General features: G+C 33.5%; 1 protein-coding gene across 3 annotated transcripts; it reads right to left on the minus strand.

Annotated features, from left to right (window-relative positions):
• Positions 1 to 384: 384 nt before the first annotated feature.
• Positions 385 to 13863, minus strand: LOC140807688 (uncharacterized). Of its 3 annotated transcripts, XM_073164647.1 has the most exons (17): positions 13394 to 13863; positions 12147 to 12268; positions 11975 to 12063; positions 11854 to 11889; positions 11590 to 11683; positions 5192 to 5234; positions 5020 to 5117; positions 4113 to 4177; positions 3546 to 4042; positions 3377 to 3464; positions 3200 to 3289; positions 2310 to 2878; positions 1910 to 2048; positions 1766 to 1834; positions 1566 to 1694; positions 814 to 934; positions 386 to 704 (listed from the first exon to the last, which is right to left on the minus strand). In XM_073164647.1, the coding sequence occupies exons 1-16, from the start codon at positions 13603 to 13605 to the stop codon at positions 821 to 823; spliced, it is 2454 nt and encodes an 817-aa protein (XP_073020748.1). In that variant the 5' UTR covers positions 13606 to 13863; the 3' UTR covers positions 386 to 704; positions 814 to 820. The 3 variants fall into 3 exon arrangements, with proteins under 3 accessions (XP_073020749.1, XP_073020747.1, XP_073020748.1); XM_073164648.1 differs by having other exon boundaries at positions 385 to 934; positions 1566 to 1691; XM_073164646.1 differs by having other exon boundaries at positions 385 to 934.
• Positions 13864 to 23953: the final 10090 nt, after the last annotated feature.

Here is a 23953-nt window from a genome sequence, read left to right on the forward strand (position 1 = left end):
TGATACCTTTTATTTTTATACTTCTTTAAAAAAATATCTATCTATAAATTTTCCCAGGAATCTTTTTATTAAAATAAAAATCTAAAAGAAAAATCTTTTTAATTATTTTTGCATATTAATATTCTCATAACAATTTTTTTTATATGATTTTGTTATGTTCGATATAGTGAATGATGAAACAATCTACCCAACAAAACCAAAAAATATATATAGAAAATAAAGAACAAAATCAACACCAGATATTTATAGTGATTCATTAGACAAATCCGTCCTACATTCATTTGACCCTCCAAGAGTTCAATCTATTGTGAACCAGAAATTTTACATCAGCTAAAAGAATCATGTGATCAAGGAAATCAATCCTTTGCAGGGATGAAATCAAGGAAAGGACCATTTAACGTTAAATAGCAAATAGCAACAACTTTCTTATTTGCTTTTAAATACAACTGAGAGCCTTCCCCACTCCTATTTCTACATAGTACTATACTTAATATGTACATTGTATCAAAAAAGAAAAATGTACATGGAGACATTCATCGTTCCCATCGACTATTATTTTTTGTCAATAACTTTTTATTGCGGCGAAAAAAAAATAATACAAACATGGACACAAGACTACTGACGAATTACTTCACAGCTAACAAATATGCATTTCAATCTAACTTCTCTGAATCTGATGACAAGGCTCGAGGCTTTTAGTGCTTCTGCAGTACCTCATAGCGAATATTCATTGTTATAAATGTTTGCAAATAGATCAGTATTTGATCAACAGGAATATATGTGTATAATTCAAGAGATTGTCTGAATTCTGACCTGAATCTTACAAGAAGTAAGATAATTGATCCTTCTTCCTCGAACCACCTTCCCCAAATAATTGGTTCCATTGCTTCAATTCGGCCATGCCTGACCCTTCAGCTGAAAAGCTAGCTGCAATCTGCAACATTGCATGAAACATTTTCAATCTGATGTCAAATGCTACGTACATATCCACATACGGCAACCCGATTAATTGAATTAAGAAATAGCTGTTGCCAACACTTCCCTTGTTTTGGGGGGAAAAAAAACTATTCAGAGTTCACGATGCGATCTTACATTTTCATGTAGATATAAGTCAACGTCAGAATCCTTGGCAGTACATTTTTCATGAAGAATATATTGTAGCAAACGCTCAGAGGCTCCTCACAAAGTTCATTTAGCATAATTAAAAACAATAAAATCAAGCAACATACAGACATAATGAGTCAGTTCTGTTGGCTAAACTGTAACACCAATAGTTTAGGGGGGAAATTTTTTTTATCTGAAATTTGACATTGTGAAAAATGGCCAGTAAAGAATGAAGAAACAGGCATACAATGAGGTGAGCAAATGCAACACACTTGAAAATTGATAAAGCACAGTATAATTACCACAAAGTTGGTATTTTTCTTTTTATTGATTTATGATAATAATATTATTTTCTGTTTGATTTATTTATGGTCATTCTTGGAAATAACCTTTATGATTTTCAACGAAAGGGCTTCATGATACTACGGTGACAATTTTCATGTTAATAATGAATGTTTTACCTGATTTTTTGCCTCCTTAAAATCTTCCATGTTCAATGGCCTGATAATAAATTTCCTTTCCATATCATGTTCTTTGGCTGAATTTTCCCTACAATCTTGCCCTTCCTCAGTTCTAAGCTTCTTATCCTGGGTGAAACAAAAAGGTCAGAACACACAAAGTTACACTTCAAATACATAATTACCATGATTTTCATAGTTACCTGATCTTTTAGCCTATCTTGCTGTATAAATTCTCGAACTGGTCGATAAGCAGCAGTAACACAAAGGTTCTATTTCATAATATCTGGTTAAAATTTAGAAATATAACTAATAAACATATGAATCAAAAAATAGGCACAAAGAACCTTTAAATCACTTCCACAATATCCCTCTGCCATTTTTGCGAGCTCTGCAAAGTCTAATCCTTCATCAACTTTCTCTTTGGCAACTAGAGTCCTTAAAATCTTCTCTCTGTTCTCGACAGATGGTAAACCAACCATGATTCTGATTAATCATCAAAAGTTTTCATCAGTTGTCACTCTAGGCACGTGGAAGAAACATGATTCAAGTAAGTTGATGGTTATATGTGGTGAGTGATCTCCAAAATGGAATGTGACTACCAATTGAATAGAAATGTTTCAAGCATAGGCTTAGGTTCTTCTGCATAAATTAATTTGGACTAAACCAATGGCAGCTGAAACCTGAACCCAGCAATAATTTGCTCGAACCAAAAAAACCATGACTAACCAAAATTAGAATCCGTACCTTCTCTCAAAGCGTCTAATGATTGCTTCATCAAGGTCAAAAGGTCTATTGGTTGCTGCTAGCACTAAAATTCTTTCTCCAGGTTTTGTCAGTAATCCATCCCACTGAGTCATGAACTCATTCTTTATTTTCCGCATGGCCTCATGCTCCCCGCCTTTGCTTCGCTGCCCAAGCATGCTGTCTACTTCATCTACAAATATGATGGTTGGAGAGACCTTGGCTGCAAGAGTGAAAAGTGCTCTAACGTTCTTTTCATCTTCACCGAACCATTTAGAAGCAATAGTAGACATTGAAGCATTAATGAAACTCGCTCCAGCTTCATTAGCGATAGCTTTGGCCAGCATCGTCTTCCCAGTACCAGGAGGTCCAAAAAGCAATATGCCTCGGCAAGGCTTCAAAAGGCCGCCCTCAAAAAGATCTGGTCTACGAAGAGGCAGCATTACTAGTTCCTGAAGAGATTCCTTAATCTCATCTAAGGCACCTATGTCTGCAAATGTCACTCCAATTTCACTTGATGGTATGACTTCTTGCCGAATGCGCTTTTCAAATTCATTATCTGGAGGGCTTTCCTGATGAGATAAAAAAGAGCGAGTGCCACATTATTTATAAATGCAAAAAAAGAAAGAAAGGGGGAAGGTGTTAGGGTCTCACACTAAGAAGTGTATGCTCACTTATTGTCAACTAATAACTTAGGTAAAAGTGTAGCTCATTATTTGTTGCAGCTGCGTCATCATCATCAAAGTACTATGACATGATATTAATTAGGATTAGTTTTGAGTGACTGTCCGTGAGAGAAAAATAAAAGGATTTCTTGAACACCATTTTCAATCTCAAAGAAATCCACATAATACCATAATATATGAGTTGGAAAGCTGGATGATTTGACTTACTAAAGTTTTTGAAACTAAATCATCACCCTTGCTTTCAGGTTTGCAGGTTTCGTCTTTTGTTTCAGCGCTTGATCTCAGAGCTTCTCCATCCTGTATGTTCATTATCGTTGACCGACAAAGATGAAATTAAATTTTCTGTCAACCATACTTGCAAGTAGATAGAAAACTAAGGATAACCTTAGCCTTTTCTGTTTGGGCTTCAAGCTTCAACGAGTCCTTTCCACAATTTTTACCTTCCTGGAAAATGCTTAATCCACGCGACAAACTAATCCAAAGGCCAGGGCAGTACGTCAGCAGCTTTTACTCAGGTGCCCTTTTGAATAAGAAAAAAGGAGCTAACTTTTACCTGGTCGCTGATATAATGAGTTTGCCACCTCTGTACTCATGTTGCTTTGTATTCATCAGATGGTATGAGATGGCTGATACCACAATTTCTTCTATATATTTGCTTAGAACTTTTGTGTCTGCCACACAGATTGAACTCAGGTCATCACACTCAATGTCGTTTGCGGCAAGCACTTCAACTATGTGATTTCTGTTATCTTGATACTGAATCATCCTCATATCTTCCTCCAGCTGAGACTTCCAGCTGACATGATTATTTTCATCTTCTGGAGGTCTTATTTCAATATTGTAGGGGAATACAGAAGAAACTTTCTCATCTAATGATCCACATTCATTTCCGGGGCCAATGATTCTTGATCCAAGGATCAGGATAGATCCAGACAGTTTCGTGAGCATTTTCTGGAACAAGTTATAAACTCTCTGCGATTTGTAGAGGAGTTTCTCAACGTCCCTCAGATAAAGGACAACGGGACTGATCTTTGATACATTGATTAGAACCTGTATCATTTATATTAAGTTTAGAACATCAAATACGTACTTAAAAATTCTTCTGAAGAAAATGCTATACCTTGTAAAGTGTCTGTATAAAAAGCTTCTCATCAAAGCACCAGCTGCTCTTGCGCCTAAGAGGAGCTGAAAGATGAAGAATTTTGAGAAAGAAAAGAGAGAGAAAGCTTGAACTATCTTAGGAGGTTGAGTATAGTCCGGCTTGAATGCAGTGAACCCATACTTTTGGACTGATACATATTATTATCATTTTGCCCATGCAAGATATTGTTGCAACCACGATAATAATAGATGAACAGAGTGAAAATAATGTATAATCATACTGAAAATAAACCTAGAGATAGTCTTTGTATGTACACCCTAGCACAAGCTAGTCTCCACATTTAAGCAATCCCTCACATATTATTTATTGCCCTCTTTCAAAGGCTTTAAAATCATGGGTTTGTTTTATCCTAGGCCCATTATACATAGGGCCGTAACAGTTATCCTCTTGCAATTCATCTTTCAACTTTCGGCACTCAAATTTTCTTCTATCAAAGGTTTCAACTCGGAAAACAAGAATCACTTGGGTCCAATCAGTTAAGCCATTCTCTGCCTAAAGACAAATGAATCTCATTCACAATCCAACTGAAAAGGCGAAACACGTTACATATTTTTCTTTGCTTCATGACAGGACCGAACGCCGTTCTCTTTGGGAGAAAACATTGCACAACCTAATATATTAACTCGTATTCAAACTTGACAAATTCGAACTTCCATAATTTTTTTCTCTAAAGATGCCGTCTGTATCATATGATATCCAATCTTTGCAGAGAAAAAGTCTGGATATCACAATTACCATTGACCGGCAAAATGTTTTATGATGTTGTGTCCAACCTGTACATCTATAAAATATTTTCACCTCTATAAAATATTTTCACCATGAAGTGTTCTTCAATGTTATTCCGTGAATTAAATGATTTCAAGACCTGGAGTTGCAGTTGCACCGGTTGAAGCAAGTCTGTTCATGCTTGCAGAGGCAGATGAATTTCTCCGCAGCGGTGAAGAATTAGAGCCTTCCAGTCCACTGCACATACCGTACAATCAGATCACATGAGAATATAATGATAAGCTTTTAAAAGTGCTTAGAAAATAACACACTATGTTTGAAGATCGATTCCACTGCTTTGTCTGCGTATTGTGCCTGCAACATAATAGAAGGATAAAACGAAAATGAAAAAAAGAAGAAGTAAATAAATGCATTAGAAAAGAAAATTCAAAATACGATAAAATAATAAAACAATCAAGTGACAGCCAAGAAATGAATGTAGGTCAGGCATTAAATTTTCTAGTATATGGAGAGCAAGGAGCACTGAATGGATCTACGAAGTAGGAGATGGAAACTTTGTGTGTAAAATGAGATCACTAGATAAGAGGGCATGGATAAGAGTTATACTTTACCGTAGGACTGGAAGGTTGAATATTAAATCATGCTGCTCTGCTTTCCTATTATTATGTAGATAGTTTGCTTGGATACATCACAACAAGTAACAGAGGACAATTTGAGATTGATTATTGTTGAACTTGGTATGTGATACAAGAAATTTACGTGATTCGATAATTTGCATATGTCCACAGGAAATAGAGCAACAATCTTTATACTATGATGAAAATATTACAAGATAACTCTTCAATCACTCAAGATTTTCCTATCTCAAGCCTATACAAAGTAACTCAGTCAATTTTCGTCAAGAAGCTCTCTCAATTGCTTTTTATGTTTTTCACTTTGGAATGCTCTTCATGGCAATGGATGCAGCCTATTTACTGGAAAATTCGAGATGAAACATATGGTTCAAAATCCTCCACATCTTTCAACTAACAACCACCATATTTATTTTGCAAACCATCAACGACCATATTTATTAAGTTTTCCCAAACATCAACCAATGTATTTATAAATGTCAATTAGTCAACAAAACTCCACCTTGGCATAGATTAATAATATCCATGGTGTTTGATATGTTGTTCTCATTCATGTTTCTCATCTCCTGCAAGTATAAGGTGCACTTGAACTTGGTGGTGGAAGTGGCTTAGTCATCATGTCTGCTGGATTATCTGTTGTCGGTATTTTCTCCATTGTGATTGTTCTTTAAGAATCCAAATATCTTATGAAGTGTATTATGATATCGATATGTTTTGTCCTTCATTATACATAGGCTTTTTCGTCAAATGGAATGCACTCTGACTATCACAGTAGAGTATTGTCTTAACTAATAGTATAAAAAGCTCACCTAATAGTCCTTGAAGCGAAACAGTTTTTTTCACAACTTAAGTTGCTACGATTTACTCTGCCTCGGTGGTTGACAAAGCAACAATAGTCTACAAGGTTGCTTTCCAACTGATAATACATCTGCAGAGTTTGAACACATACCCAGTTAACGATCTTATTCTATCAAGATATCCAGCAAAATCTGAGTCGGCAAGTCCAACAATGCTTCCATCATTGTTTTTAGAATTTCCATAAGTCAACCCAACATCTACAGTTCCTCTAAAGTACCGCATAATCCATTTGATTGCCTGCCAATGTACTTTTCCAGGATTCGCCATGTACCTATTTACAACACCAACAGCTTGATAGATATCTGTTTAGTACATACCATGACATAATGAGCTCCCAACTGCATTTGTGTAAAGGCCATGAAACATTTACTCCAACTCTTCCTTAGTGTTGGGTGACAATGTTGCTAAGAGTTTAAAATGAGATGCTAATAGAGTTGCCACAGTTTTCACATCTTGCATGCCAAAACATTCAACTACCTTTGTAATGTACTTTTTTGTAAAAGAAGTAGTGTGCCTGCTTTCCTATCTCGATAGATCTCCATTACCAAAATTTTCTTAGCAACGCCCAAGTACTTCATCTAAAACTCTGTACTTAATTGTGCTTCTAGCCTTTTAATTTCTAATATGTTTTTGCAAGCAGTCAACATATAAGAGTAAATAGATGAATGTGTTTCTTCATGTATACACAGTTATCATACTTGCTCCTTGTGCAATGATTTGCATGCATAAGCATCAAACCGTTTGAATCAGTGTCTTGGGACTGTTTCAAGCCATACAAAGATTTCTTCAACAGACATGAACGATTTTCTTTGCCTAGAACATCTAATCCTTATTGTTGTTTCATGTAGATTTGTTCTTCCAGTTCACCATGTAAAAAAGTTGTTTTAACATCTAGTTGCTCAAGTTCCAAGTCAAAATAATCAACAATCGCAAGAAGTATATGGATTGAGCTATGTTTTACCACCAGAGAGGATATTCATTGTAGTAAATCCCTTCTTTTTTTGTAAAACCTTTTGCTTCAAGTCTTGCTTTGAATCTTGCATCTTCACCTTCTTTTTTTTTTTCTTTCGAAGATCCATTTCTTCCAACAACCTTTTGATTCTCCGATCTTTCAATAATCTCCCAAGTATGATTCTTGTCGAGTGATTCAATCTCCTCACTCATTGCCTTAATCATTCAGCAGATTCCTTGCTAGCAATTTCCTTTTGATACGTTTGTGGTTCATCAAGATTAATTTTTTGAGCAACACTTAGTGCATAAGATACTAGATCAGCATAACAACTATATCTTTGAGGAGTTTTCACATTTTTTCTCCATTTTCTGTCTTTAGCCAACTGATAATCCCGCAGATTATCAAATTCGGAATGTTCTTGCACATTTTCATCTTGATCTATTGACGGTTCTATTGTAGACTCCAACTCAAAGCTCTACCTTTTTCAAGATACTTTTTCAGATGCCGAATCTTTGTACTTTCAGCATTTTAGCTTCATTGAAAGTCACATCTCAATTAATGATGCATTTTCTTGTATCAGGATTCCACAACTTGTACCCTTTCACACCTTCAAGATATCATAGAAAATGCATTTCTTTGCCCTTAGTTCAAGCTTGCCTTCATTTACATGAGCATTAGCCAGACAACCAAATATCTTCAGATTGTCATTCTTGGCAGGAAAATCTGACCACATCTCCTAAGGATTCTTCAAATATATTGCTAAATATGGACATTTGTTCACAAGATAGCAAGCTGTATTGACGGCTTCAACCCAGAACTCTTTTGTTAAACCAGCATTTGAGAGCATGCATCGTGTTCTTTCTATCAGAGTTCTGTTCATTCATTCTGCAATACCATTTTGTTGTGTACTGTGTCTCACATTATGGTGTCTAATGATCACATGATCCTTGCAGAAATTATCAAAATCTCCTCCACATAATTTCAAACCATTGCCAGTTCTCAGACGTTTGAATTTTTTCTAGTATGCTTTTCGGCTAGTGATTTCCATTGTTTGAATTTCATAAAGACTCCATCTTTATGCTTCAGGGTGTATATCTAAACCTTCATTAAGTAGTCATCAATGAAGGTTAACATGTATCTGCCTCCTCCAAGAGAAGGAACTCGAAAAAGACTTCGTAGAGCAGAGTGGATGTAATCTAACGTGCCCTTAGTCCGATGTAATGTCGTGTTAAACTTCACTTGACACTGTTTTCTTAATATACAATCGCAAAAGTCTATTTTTCTGGTATTTTGGCCACAAAACAGTTTTTGCTTACGTAGTTTTGCCAGGCGTTTTTTGCTGATATGCCCAAGGCGCATGTGTCATAATTTGGTGATATCAAACTCAACCATTGATGAAACAACATCAGATCCGATAATTGTGCTTCCCTCAAGGGCACCTCTTGAAACCTTTATGACTCCACCATCTCCTTTGAAAATATACCCATTATGGCCAGGCATACCCAAGGATATCAGGTTCTTCTTCAACTCTAGAACATGTCTGACATCTGTCGGAGTCTTCAGGATTTCGTCGAACATTTTGATCTTTATTGTGCCTTTATCAACAACTTTATAGGCTTTGTTTTCACCTAGAAGAACCTTGCCCCCATCCAAGGATTGATAAGTTGCAAACCAATCCTTACGGGGACATATGTGATATCTGCAGCCTGAATCAAGGATCCATTCATCGCCTGAGTCATGTTCAGAAACTGTAAGAACATCTGCATTGTCATTTGCTACTGCTGCATTTCTAGAATCATAGACCTTCTCATTTACAGTACTTTTGCGTTCTGGACAATCCTTTCTAAGATGCCTTTCTTTTTTACAATTGATAGCACTTGAATGTTCTAAGTCTGAATTCAAATTTAGACCTAGACTTGCTCATCCCACGATATTCGTACATCATAGTATCGATGAAGTATTCCTAGGAGTTCGGCAAGGAGCATAGCAGAATAATGGCTTGGTCTTCGTCTTCGATTTTAACATCTATACTTTTTAGATCAAGTATAATTTTGTTAAAATCATTGAGATGTTCTTTGATGAGCTTTCCTCTATACATTTGAAGAATGTGAACTTTTCTTCAAATACAGTTGATTGGTGAGTGACTTCGCCGTATACAAGCTTTCAATTTTCGACCTTAATTTTTTGTTATATCTTCTTCAGCTACCTCTCGTAGAACCTCATTAGCCAAGCACAACAATATTGCACTGTGTGCTTTATCCATGATCACATCCTTCTCAACAACAGACGGAGATTCCGACAATTTTTCTTTACCTTCCATTGCTTTCGCTAAAACTTGATGAAGTAGTAGAGCTTTCCTTTTTACTCGCCATAAGGTAAAATCATTTGCTCCGTTAAATTTTGCCACATCGAACTTTGTACTTGCAATAGTTCTAGTAACACCTTAGACAAGTTCAAGACCAACCCTACTTCGGGAAATATTCTCAAGAATATCTTTTTTTATGTGGAAGATCAGCCACAAAGCACGCTTTGAAATTCAAGAAAAAATTACAAACAAAAGCTCTGATACCAGTTTGTTGAACTTGGTGGGATGCATCTTGTAAAAAATTATATTTGCGAGTAAATAATGAAATAAATGAGACAAAAGAATTTACGTGGTTCAGTAATTTGCCTACGTCCACAAGAAATAAATCAACAATCTTTATATTAATGGGAAAATATTTCAAAATAACTCTTCAATCACTTAAGATTTTCCTATCCCAACTTTATACAAAGAAACTCTGAATTTTTTCAAGAAGCTCTCACAATTGCTTCTATTTTTTCTCACTTCGGGATGCTCTTCAAGACAATGGATAAAACCTATTTATAGGCAATTTTGAGATAAAACATATGGCTCAAAATCATCTATATCTTTCAACTAACAACCACAATATTTATTTTGTCAACTATCAACCCCCATATTTATTAAGTTTTCCCAACCATCAACAAATATATTAATATATGCCAATTAGTCAAACAATTATGAACATTAATCATACTTAGATTCCAACACATACATTTGACATAAACTCTTGTGTGGTTTATCATTTACATACATCACTTTAATGCCCATGTATAATAATCATATATTTTAAGAAAGACACATGGCACACGGCAAGAAAGATACATGATGCGATTTAGGAAGAACATTTTAAGAAAGACACATGATACAGTAAAGAGAAATTCGGAATTAACTTAAGATCGTAAAATGTTGGCTCATACGAAGTCAACTTTATCCCGAGAGGAATAATTGTTGCAAACCTGATCTTATCTTATTTACTTAGTTGGATAGGAACTTATCAATTGGTTTATCTATCTCTATATTTGTATTTTTATGTTTTAAATTCTATTCTAACTACATGGTATCAGTTTTCCAGGGATATACATAACCAACACGGCAAGGCAACATCGAAAATATCTCAACCTTCAGAGTTCACCCATGCGGCGATCGATTTCCTTTCAGTACCCATTACTTGTCATCGATTGAATGACAAGAATTATCCGCAGTGGTCACAATCTGTTATGCTATTTATTTGTGGCCGTGGGAAAGATTGCTTCTTGTCCGATGACACGTTTTGTTCAGCATCTGATGATCCAAAATTTCGGATCAGGAATTTAGAGAATTGCAGTCAAGGGATGCACTCAGTCATACGGCATTTACTACCAAGAACCATTGCCCTTGTTGCTCATATAAACATTGTTCGAGTTATCCTATCAATTGTTGTTAACTCAGCCTAGCCACTGTATCAACTCGATGTCAAAAATGCATTTCTTAACGGTGATCTTGAGGAAGAAGTCTACATGAAAAAATCCCACATGGCTTGAATCTCAGCTGACAGTAAACAAGGTGTGCAGATTGCGAAAGTCCATTTATGGGCTTAAACAATCTCCTGGAGCTTGGTTTTATCGATTCATGAATGCGTTGAAAAAAGATGGCAACACTCAATGTCAGACCAACCACACCTTATTTGTGAATCACTATCAACTACATTCCTACTTAACTACAAGTGGCAGACATACTGAAAAATATCTGTTTCATCCGACATTTGATGAATTGTGTTCCAACCTGGGAATGATCAACCTATACGACCCAGCTTGAGGGAGAGTATTGCAACCTAATAGTATTTTATTTGCTTAGTTGATAGGAACTTATCTATCGGTTTATCTATCTCTTTATTTGTATTTTTGTATTTTAGATTCTAACTACAATAATTTATCCATATCATACCTTTATTTTCAGCAGTTGATCGAAGGAATGAAAAAGGTCCGAGAAACTCCGACATTCGACCCAGCCTTGTTTCAGATATGGACCTCTTGAAAGACTGCAATAAATATGTTGGGAACAATGCAGATTTCAAAAAATTTGTGCTCATTTGAGTCAATATTATATGCTTGAATATCAACTTGTGTACCAGCCAGGAAATAAAAAGTTTATTCTACTTAGATATAGGCCAGTGAGAACAGTGATAAAAAAGATACCAAGAGAACTTACAGTTAATTTATTAGAAGCCCCATATTTGCTTTGAATCTGTTTGATCAACCGCAGAAGCTTTAGCGAAAGAAAATTGAATATTATTTCCTGCTAAAAAGAAATTTGGGTGCTCTCAACTTACCTTAAGAGAAAAATCTGTTACATCTAGTAACAGTAGTTTGGCTTCAAAATAATGAGCTAAGGCCTTGGCAAGCATTTGCTGGTATGTCTCTGGAAAACAATATTTGTTGAAGTACAGAAAGCCTTTAAGGAAAGAAAAAATGAAAACAATGAAAATCTAAATGACAACCTACCAGCGGGACCAGAAAGCAAAATTGTTCTGCTTGCCGGAGAAAGATTCCGTGTGTGCTTAGTCAAATCACCTTTCTTTAAATGAACATAAGCCGCACTGGTTAACAAGACCCTTGTCTGCTCACTGTCCATTAATAAAAAAGTTTTATCAGTTTCACCATGCTTTCAGTGTTTCAAGAACAAAAGGAAAACCATGGTCTATAATGTTCAAAAGCTGGTGTCATCCTTTATTTCACTTGATGTTTTTCATTTTTTCCAGCCATATATTAAGATTCAGAATAGAGATGGTCATGATAGCACCTACATTGACCACAAATACGTGGGTATGAGATTAAAAAACATAGTTTTGATTTCTAAATGAGTTCAACAATGTAGAAGTTTCCGGATAAGTCAAGAACCAGTACAGCAATACGTTCACATTTAAATTTGGAACTGTCCACACTACATGATTACGAGAGGAGTGAAATCAATACTGATATACTTCAGACTCTGACTCATTAGAGCATGCAAACCTTTACCCTTTGATCAGTTTGATTGTTGCAAAGACAAGATGCTGGATCGCCCAAGATAGACTATCAACGAAACAATTCCAGAATTATATTGTGGAAAAAAGGAACCATATTTTGAGACTAGCCCCCAAGATTTTTGTAACTGATAATGTCAACTTTTACTCAATCGGATCATATGCTGAACCAAGTTATACATTAATAATTTAATATTCATTTGCTTCAGTCCCAGTCAAGTGTTAACTAAAATCAACATTATCAAAACCACTTCAAATAGGCTTGCACATTTCATTGCAGGCTTAGCCATGGTTTATTGCATGTGGTAAAGAATGAATCAACAAAATAATCTTAAGGGATATGTGACCATGCGGGCACCAAAACTAGGGGAAAAACGATGTGCATGAGTCGATTATTTGATTAATATCCATCTCATAGTGCTCTACCGCTACTAAACATAAAAAGTCACAGCTCCAAAATCCGAAGCTAGTAATGGTTGGATAAATTTGTTTCTCAAGGAAGAACGATAAAAAAAATTGTCGAAACTTTTAACACCAGCGAAGAATAATAACCAATAATTATACACTATAAGAAAATTATAATTTCGCCTAAAAGAAAAGACAGAAAATTCTAACAAAAACAATGTACTGTTTCAAGAAATTGATTGATTACATTCAACGGCAGACAGCAACAAACATAAATGAAAACAAATCCTCCTATGGAAAAAGGTATCGGACTAACTTTACCTAAGATAGTAGGGAAATTGATCAAAAGTGACGCTGCTATCCCTTCCGTTAACGATTACACCCAGAATTTCCTGTTCCATCATTAGTGGAGTGATACCGGTATCCCCACGTCTCAATCTGCCGACATTCTGCGATCCCGACGCTAATCCAAGCCCCAACCCAACTCCTATCCCGACTCCCAAAGCCGACATCAACATATGCTTCGATTCCATTTCTTCTCTCGATCCAGAAAAATTCTATCTCTATATACTGTGATTTGTCAGAAAACTACAACAACTATATGAAATTTACTAATATGTGATGACGTATTTATTTTGAAGTAGCGGTTTAAATTCTTTTTTTTCCACGGAAATAAAATGGAACAATGGTGAATATCAATGTATGGGTTGTGTTCTACACGGCGGTGAAATGGTGGCGGGACTAAAATGCGAGCGGCGCCGGTGGTGGCGGAGAGTGTTTAGTTTTTTTGCATAAAGGTTATTGGTTCCCGCTTCATGAGGCATAGGCTTCTCAAATTTTATTTAGTGCGGGGTGAAGACATGGGGGCCCACAGGTTTATTAACGGATAAGATTTTGTTAATAACGGAAATGACGTGGCTGTATCAACGGCGGTTTGGTCGATCCTGGGTGTGAGGCTTCTTTCATGGGGGGGAAATTTTTAAAAAATATATATATATAAGGGCCAGAATTTTTCTGGCCCTTGGATCTGCCCCTGCAGGCAGTGCCTGCAGGGGCAGGATGAAATATTCCATCAACGGCAGGGTGAGAGCATGTCGGACTTTTTGTAAAAACGAGGGAAATTTTAAATTTTGGTCATACAAATTCTATATTCCTAGTATACCAATATATGTTTTTACGATATTTTTTTATAATTTATTTGATTTATATTTAAATAAGAATCAAAATAGAGATTACACTATAATATTAATAGAAATTTTTTTGATGAATTTCTCCATAATGGAGGGACAAATATGGATATACATATTTTATTGTTTTTGACGGTTTCTATCATATCATCTGTTGGTCCCACGTGCGGAATTTGAGATAATAAAAGCCGAAAATAAAGAATAAACTGGACACCGAGATTTACGTGGAAAACCCCTAAAAATTATTAGGGTGAAAACCACGGGATAGATGAAAAGAATTTCCATTATAATATTTTGTGGTTTACAACTCACTCACTGTGTTTCCAAATAGAACACACTCTCTTAATACAGGAAAACAAACACCTCACAAATATTATAGAACTAAGCACTCAAATGCTTATAAGATGAGAGAAAACTCGAAGAAGGGATGATTTCAGAATGAAGAGGGGAGCTCTATTTATAAAGCCTCCTGTCAGTGTGAAAAACGCGTATTCTAATTCAACACGTATTTTCCTTTGAACTTTTGTCGTTTTACACTTTGAAAAAAGTTTTGTGCACCATTTTTGCCTTTTCTGTCGGTGTCTCCTCTGGCTGCCGACTTGGTTCACATTGTTCACTAGCATACAAGTCAAACAATTTTTGAAGAGAACGCATTATTAACTTTTTTTTATCTTCAACATTCTTCTCCAAAAATTTAGAATAATATTCGAAAAATATGTATAACTCGCCTTGACTTTGACTAGGATCAAGTAAAGTTGCTATACCATGAACAATTGGGGTTGTCTCCCAATATTTTAAAAATTTGTTTTCCATATTTGAAACAAATTCATGCATAACAACATCATCACGAAATTCAATAAACATATAAAGTGAAAATTAAAGGTAGAGACATGGTTGAAGTATGATAGTTAATACCAGAAAATTTTTCGGTTGCTTATTTAAAAATTTCTAACAAAGAAACACATTTACTCAAAATATTTCAATCATTATCAGTCAACATTAAAGACTCGACCGGAATATTATTGTAATATAGAGTAACTAAATCTTGAAAACGTAACAAAGACTGAAACAAATGATATAAAGAATTCCATCTAGTTATAATAGGGAGATGAGATTTTTAAAATTTAATCACATTTGTTTCGACTAATGTTTATCAATCACGTCTATGTCTTCTTTCACATAATAATTTTCCGCATACTTTGAATTTTTCTATTAAAATAGGCATTTGTTCATCACATTTACATTTAACACATAAGTTGATAATATGACATGAACATCTAACATGAAGCAAATTACAATATAAAGTTGGTTTTAATGAACCTTTAAGATATTTAATCGCAAGAGTATTGGCGCTAGCATTATCTAATGTGATCGACATTATTTTATTTTGTATCTCATAAATATTAACAACATTTAACACATATCAAGCTATAGTGTATGCGTTGTGTGTTAATTCTAAATGATCTAGCGCTAAAATTCTTTTTTGCATACCCAAGTTTCATCTATCCAATGACATGTAAAAATAAGATAAAATTCATATTTCGAATTAGTACAAATATTAGTTGTTAAACTAACTCTACAAGAACTATTTAAAAGATGTGCTATTAGTATTTCTTTATATTCCTTATGCTTATCAAAACAAAATTTCTCAAGCGTGTGTCTAGAAATATTATGAAAACCATGTTGAATAGTACTAGTAAATTTCACAAAACCTTATTGTTCAACTATTATAAAAGGTTGATAATATTTCATAACAAATTTGGCGAAAGTTTTTCGAGATATTTCTTTTGTAATCATGAAAGCTTTACCATATGAAAGATTAATTTGTTGTTTAGTTGTTTTCCTACCGAATGGTTGTAGAGTATCAGGGTCACGCTTATGTGCTTTGACTAAATGTTTTTTCAAAGTGTTGGTACCACCGGAACAACCACCTGTTTTATAAGAATATCTATTTTTTCAAATTCTACACACAGTGAAAGAGTCGTTTGTACCGGGTTTTTTTTCAATATCGAAGTGATCCCAAACTTTGCTTGACCCGTCGTCGTGCTCATCAGAATGTTGCTTCCTCCTGCGGATGATGATGATCGAAAATTCTCACCATCTTTGTTGGGAAGTTCAACAACATGTTCTTCCTCGTGACTGGGTTCGAAGTCTTCAAAATCGGGAATATGGGCAAAATCTTCAGTAAAATCTAAATTGTGGTTTGAAGACGATGACATTGAAAATATATTTAATACATATGTATAATGAATAATAACAAATAACGATTGTGTTGAAATATTAACAATTCGAGATTTCGTTCAAATTCTTGGGTGAACACTGAACATTATGAAAAATAAGCACATATTTGTACGGATGGGAAAAAAATATTTACAATTTTATCCCAAAAATAATGGCAATTTGACCCTTAAATTAGAGGCCTAATTGCAATTATTTCAAAAATCCGTTGGGCAACCGTTGCCAAACGGATAATCACTTTTTTATTTTATTTTTTCATTTTTTATTTTTTTTTTGGCCAACGGATATGTCATTTTGTATTTTTTTTCAAAAAAATTCAAACCAAAACCGTATTTGGTTCCGGTTCAGATTTTCGGAATCTACTTTGGCCGGGTTTTTTTTATTGAACTGTTCCAATCCATTTAAATATGGTTTTGGACTGGTATGGACAAACCGGTTCTGGTTCCGGTTTTTCTGGGTCGATTTCGAGTCGAACCGACCCAATAAGCATGTCTAATGTAACCCTATTAAAACTTGGGATAAACCTTTTGTCATTCTATATTTTATTTGTGTATGTTAAAAAATTGTGGCAAATTTTTTTTTTAAGATAAATCAAAATTCTACAACATAAGAAAAGTTAATGTAAGGATAAATTTTTCTAATTATTGATTAATTAGATAAAGTGGAGTATTATTAATTTTTTTGAGAGTAAAATAACATTCCCCATAAAATAATCATATTATTTTTAACTTTGGAAATTCAAATAATTAGTATAAAACACATAAAATTTAAAACAACAAAAAAAATATCTTATTTAAACAATTTTTTAGTTAACTACCAAAAACCTAATAAAATATCATCTTTAAAATTCTAAAGTAGTTTAAATGCAATCTTTAATTTTTTTACACAAAAATTACTTAACATAAAAATATTATACAGAAAAACAAATTTAGATACATATAAAGTGCCATATGACACTAGTTGGATACAAATTTGTAGGCACTCTCTTTTTAGTTATGGACATATTCATTGATTTTGGGTGTTCAACTACGGTTTGATTCGATTTTATACAAAAATTTGAACCAAATCATATATTATTGTTTTTAAAAACTTTGAAACAAACCGAACAATTAAATTTTTATAACCAAATCGACTCAAACCATGAATTCAGTTTCGTCTTGCTTTGATTGCTAATTTTAAGTTTTAAGTTTCATAGTAAATTGTTGAATGAAATATTAATTCGGGAAAAAATATCAATTGACACTTGATTGAAGTTGAATTAATATTTATATGATCGTGAACTATAAGTACTTAAACATATTAGTGAATTTTACAACTTATAAAAAACCAAAAAAAAAAAAAATAGTTTATTTATGCTAAAATACGCAATAACAAGATATGTGATAGCAGCCTTAATGGACCAAGAAATCAATGCTTGGGCCGTTAAGAAAATACTAAAAGAGGAAATAGCCCAACTTGAAGAAGCCCATCAAGTTATTTCAAAGCCTAATTTCATTTCACAAGGGAGTGGAGAGGCTATGGTGTCGTTTTACATCCACAGCATAATTTCCTTTTTTCCCCCCCTTTTTCCCCTTTTTATATATTTTAATTAATACTTTCTTTTTACATATTTTGGTCTTTTTTTTTCCTTTTTGACCTTTTTTTTATACATTCTATTTTTTTAAAAGTTATTTTTTACTTCTTTTTTTATTGTATCGTTTTTTCTTGTTATAATTTATAATTATATACTATATACTAATGTACCAACATATTAGATATGTCAATATGGAAACAAAAATAAATAATTATATATTTTACTCCCAAAATAAATAAATTTGGTAGCCAAAAAATTAGAAAAGAATTAAACATATAAATTATCAAGAAAAAGTAAATTTTTTTAACAAAATTAATGAGAAAAAAAATGAACGAATCAAAACCGTGAAAAATATTAAAATAAAAACATATTTTAATGTTTTACTCTCAAAACAAAGAGGTAAACAAAATGTCGAAAAAGAAATTGAGAAGAAAAAGGTGCAAAATAGCAAAAGAAAGAATTATAATATATTTACTTTCCAGCATTATATACATTAGCAAACATAGATTTTTTATTCATCTTCATGATCTTGTTTGCTGTCTTGTTAATGAATTGATCTAACTGTTCCAGGGTCAGGTTTCCCACTTTCTCATTGGGACGTGGTTGCTCGGCCCTCGTCTCAGGACGAGGTTGTTCCTGTCTCGTCTCAAGACGAGGTTGTTCATGTCTCGTCTTAGGACGAGATTGTTCGGGTCTCATCTGAGGACGTGACGATACCGAATTAGTTTTTCTGCTTCCTATCTGGGCTACCATCTCTACGTCTCAGATAAAATTTCCCATAGACGGCGTCATGTGGTACTCACTGAAAATTTAAGGTTCGGTTTCAACAGGTGATACTAGTCCAAATGCAGATCTCGAATTTTATCTAAACCAGAAATGACAAAAGAGACTGTTAGCACCTGTCAACAACAGATATTTAGGTCGGATGCTAATAAATCTCACGTCTTTCACACTGAAATAAATCAGGTTTGATAAACTTTTACCACCACCGACTCTAATAAAATAATCGAGAGAAATATATTTTTATGGTAAAAAAAGCAATTTGTTGAGCAAGAACAAACAGAGCAAGATTGGTTACACACAGTCAGATTTTTTTTGTTTCATTTTATTATCAATTTTCATGCTGAAGACGCAAATTTTCATCTTATTATCAATTTTCATGTGGAAGACGCAAATTTATACATACAATCATTATTTTACGAGATAATTGCGCAAAATACCTCACTGGAATTATTGTTGGGTTAATATTTCCCTGTGTAACGAATTGGAGCATTTCAGCCCCTATGTTAATATGCAAATTGTGTCGATACCTTCGAAAAAATTCTCGTTGGGCTAATACCCCATGTGTAACAGATTTTGAACATTTTAGTTTCTCTGTTATATTTTTTTAATATGCAGCCCCTGTCTTTAGAGAAAATTACGTCAAATACTCGCCAATGTTTTTTCATGTATTTTATTCTTTTTCTAGTTCAATATAAGATTTATTGACGCGATTAAATCAAAATAATTGTGGAAAATTGATTTGTAATAAAAAAAAGAGTGGGTCTCATGTGAGACCGTCTTACGGATCCTAATCTGTCAGACGGGTCAACACTACTCATATTCACAATAAAAAGTAATACTCTTAGCATAAAAATAATAAATTTTCATGGATGACCTAAATAAGAGATCCGTCTCACAAATATGATCCGTAAGACCGTCTCACACAAGTATTTGCCATAAAAAAATTAGATTTTTTTTAGAATTAATTGGTTAAGATGTTGAACAACTTCAAATTCTCGTTGAGCTAATATTGTCACAAATGGGGGTATTAGTTCAATATCTTAGTCAATTAATTCACAAAAATGCTCATCTTATAGAACAAATCATAGTTTCACCCAATTGTTTCGATTTAATTGTGTCAATTAATCATATATCGAACTCGAAAAAAGAATAACAAACACAAAAAAACATCGATGAGTATTTGACGTAATTTTCTCATAGAGATAGAGAAAAAAAAAAGAAATTGACTAAAATGCTCAAATCCGTTACACAATAATATTAGTTCAACGAGAATTTCACGAGAATATTTGATATAATTATATCTCATTTTGCACACAACGATTAATGTGTGTGTTGTTTGCTAGTGTATATAATGCTGGAAAGTAAATACAGTGCTTGATAAAAGAATTTCAAAGAATATTATCATTGAGTTGTTAACCTTATCCTATCCATCATTGCTTTGCTAGATGTGCATTAATTTCTCCTTTACTCAATTGCCGTTTTGACTTTCGATTTGGATTCACGCTCCCATCATTCAAAGTTAAATCGCCGATTAAAAAATAAATTATTATACATCTCTCGTAACTTTAGTGAATATGGAAGCTAATTGCACTACGACCCATAATTTTATGTAATTTTGTGATATCGGTCGTTTAATTTTCAACATGTATAATACACTGTGTTCTAAAAAACGATAAGCAGTAAGTGGACGATCACCAACGACTTAGCGCCTAAGGGCTTAGGCGTCTGTCTAAGCGAATTTTTAGATAGTCTTTTAGAATACTGATATTTATATGATAATATTCATTTATTTATTAGCCAAAGCCAGCATGTTACATATTGTGGCGCCCCAAACCTCGCCACGTAATCATGCAACATGTGACGTCATATGCATAAAAAAATTTCTTTTCGACGACGTAATAATATAATGCATATACGACAAAAATAGTGCAATCACCACACTATCAACGTCAATGCAGCAGAAACAGTATAATAAATACACACATACAACTCAAATAAGACAATAAGCTATATTGTCTCTATCTACTATCAACTACAGGACTGTTTGACTAGACACACCTAGTCCTTCATCACTATCCTGTCTCACGCATAGTCTTGTAACCTGCCCAACAGAAACAGCCCCTAAAGGGTGAGCATATACAACAATCATCATCGTAATACATAACAGTTATATTAACAACAACATAAGATATAACTGAAATGATAACAGAAATACCCCCTTTGTCGTTTCTGGACAATCAGCCATCAACAACCTCAACAACATCACAATGCAACAACATCGACGATACGTCGCACCCCAACACCGGCGACAGCAATATCGTCGAACGAACAACATCATCACCGATACGTCGCACCCCAACACCGGCGACAGCAATATCGTCGAACGAACAACAACATCGACGATACGTCGCACCCCAACACCGGCGACAGCAATATCGTCGAACGAATAACATCAACGATACGTCGCACCCCAACTCCGGCGACATCAATATCGTTGAACGAACAACATCAACGAGAAGTCTCCCAACAACGATAGTCAACAATATCAACAATAATAAACAACAACTATAATATCAAATCACCCAATTCCGGTGATTTATCATCGTTCAACGCAATAGTATTCATCAATACTAAACAATAACAACATATGCTCGTACGTCAACACGTACCTGATAATCGAGTATATATAAAATCTGGCTATTTCTTTGATCCCGAGGCTTGTGATGTATCTAAATAATTCAACGACAATATCAGATCATTCACCGTATCAATACAATAATAACAGCCTCAACATATAACATCAAATAGCCCAACAAAAATTAATTCAACAAAATATAAAACTCGATTATAAATTCTTATCGTTCAACAATTCAATATTCTGGTGTATTTAATTCACAATACTACCATCAAATACACCCTAATTAATTAACTTCAAATAATAGGCTATTTTACAACATCCGTCAAATTACGAAAACTTTATATCAACGTGTAGCTTATACTTCGTAGATTCCGAATATATAATCAGAATTAATAACAACTGACAAACAACTCTCCAATCTCAATCCAACGATTAAAAATCCCTAATTATAATAAATTAAGAATAATTCAAAACAACAACAAAATAATCTTCTCTACTTCGTTAAAATCATACACTACTAAACAATCTTCAATTTCAGTATGATTTAACAATTTATCGGATTTATTCCAGAAATTGACGAATTTCAAACATCACCAAAACTATAAAATTTATACCTCAAATCGAAGACCTCGTGTCAACGATCTCAGAACTGAAGTCGGTTCATCGATTGGATAAACCGATAAATCACACGATCGAAAAGAAAATTCAAAATCTATTTTCTCTCGGTTCTCAACTTTCTGTTGAAAATTTCTGGAATATGAATTTCATCACGTACGTATTCATATTTATCTTTTTCCTTTTTATTTTTTTATTTTTTTTAAATTATATTATATTATATTAATAAAATAATATAATATAATATAATATAATATATAATATTTAACATTTTAACATCGGTATATCCTTTTGGATCAGTCAAACGATCAAATTTATCAAAACTCAAAACATGAAACTTCTATATCTTTGAGTTTTCTACGTCATATCCAAATTTCAAATCATTTGGACTTCATATAACCAAACTATATCATATTTCTCTCTTTAAAAATCATTAAATATTTAGTAATCTCAAATTACTAAATCAACAAATTGTGATATTTACTTCAGGCATTACACATATACCCTTATAAACATAATGCATTTTATTTTATGTATTTTAATTTCTCAAACAATTCACTTTTGGCAAAAACTTATGTGAGACGGTCTCACGGGTATTATTTGTGAGACGGATCTCTTATTTGGGTCACCCATAAAAGAGTATTACTTTTTATGCTAAGAGTACTATTTTTTATTCTGAATATGGGTATTGTTGACCCGTCTCACAGATTATGATCCGTGAGACGGTCTCACATGAGACTCGCTCTTCACTTTTTTACATGGTTTCATATTATCTGTGTATGATCATTATTTTATGTTCAATTTTTCATAATTTTTGAAACAATTCTACAGTTATAATCATTAAATATATCTTGACATAACAAGATATCTTCAATAATTATTTTAAAAATCTTTAAAACATAACTGAAAGGAATATTTTATTTCTAATGAATCATTGTTTTAAATTGAAAATAAAAATTTTGCATTTCTAGACTAATTTGACTTTGATCTAATAATAAGATTTATTTCTAAACTTGGTTGACCTAATCTAATTTTTGTATTTATCTCATATGATTTGTTTTTGGTATTTATCTCTAGGATATAATATCTTATATTTGAATAGAGTCTTATTCCGAATAGACTCTTGTTTCTATATTTGTAGAATTTTGTTCTTATGGAATATTGAGAGAAGAAAAAAACGACTTTTGGAAGGGAACTTTTACGCAGCTGCTGGAGTTTTTCTGAACTTGCATAAGTCTAGTATTGGAGATTTTCGTGTGAAGACTGGTTTTGAAGACACGTGCATAACAACACTGACGCAGAGTGTTGATCGAAGAGTGTTCTTATATTGTTTTTAAGCAACTTCGGTTTATGCATCTAGTTTTGAGTTTGGTTGATTTTGATGCATTTTAATATCTTGGAGTGTCAAGAAATTTGGTTTAATTTTGTTATTTTCACTAGTATTGTTTTGTGTAAACAAATTACATAATTTCCTAGTGAATTTTTGTCGTGATGCGTTGCAAAAGTATTTGTACTTGTGCATAATTTAATTCTGGTGTTTATTTGTTTAAGGTTAAGAGTTTGTTAAATATTAATTTCCACTGCATGTTGTGTGCTGGTGTTGACAATATCAAAGCATAACAATAACTTCTGATATACACAAAATATATTTATTTCATGTACGTTTATGATCAACAACCCCATTTCAATAACCAAACAACATAATCACATTTTTATTTATTTTTCAAAAGTAATTATATCACGTAGGACCAAATGTGCTTAATTTGAAAACCATTATGGAATTCAACAACACACTTTGACAAATAATTAACACATGGTTTGAGTTAGTCAAAAATAGTTTGTTTGAT

Source organism: Primulina eburnea, chromosome 12 (genome assembly GCF_022965805.1).
Source record: "Primulina eburnea isolate SZY01 chromosome 12, ASM2296580v1, whole genome shotgun sequence".
Taxonomy (NCBI): domain Eukaryota; kingdom Viridiplantae; phylum Streptophyta; class Magnoliopsida; order Lamiales; family Gesneriaceae; genus Primulina; species Primulina eburnea.

What these genes read in the sequence shown, in the direction of transcription:
- LOC140807688 (XM_073164646.1), bottom strand. Translation starts at nt 13,605, where the DNA reads ATGGAATCGAAGCATATGTTGATGTCGGCTTTGGGAGTCGGGATAGGA. An exon ending in TAACAGATTTTTCTCTTAAG is followed by an intron (nt 11,890 to 11,974) that starts GTAAGTTGAGAG and finishes TTGATCAAACAG; the next exon opens with ATTCAAAGCAAATATGGGGC. An exon ending in GGAATCGATCTTCAAACATA is followed by an intron (nt 5,118 to 5,191) that starts GTGTGTTATTTT and finishes CGGTATGTGCAG; the next exon opens with TGGACTGGAAGGCTCTAATT.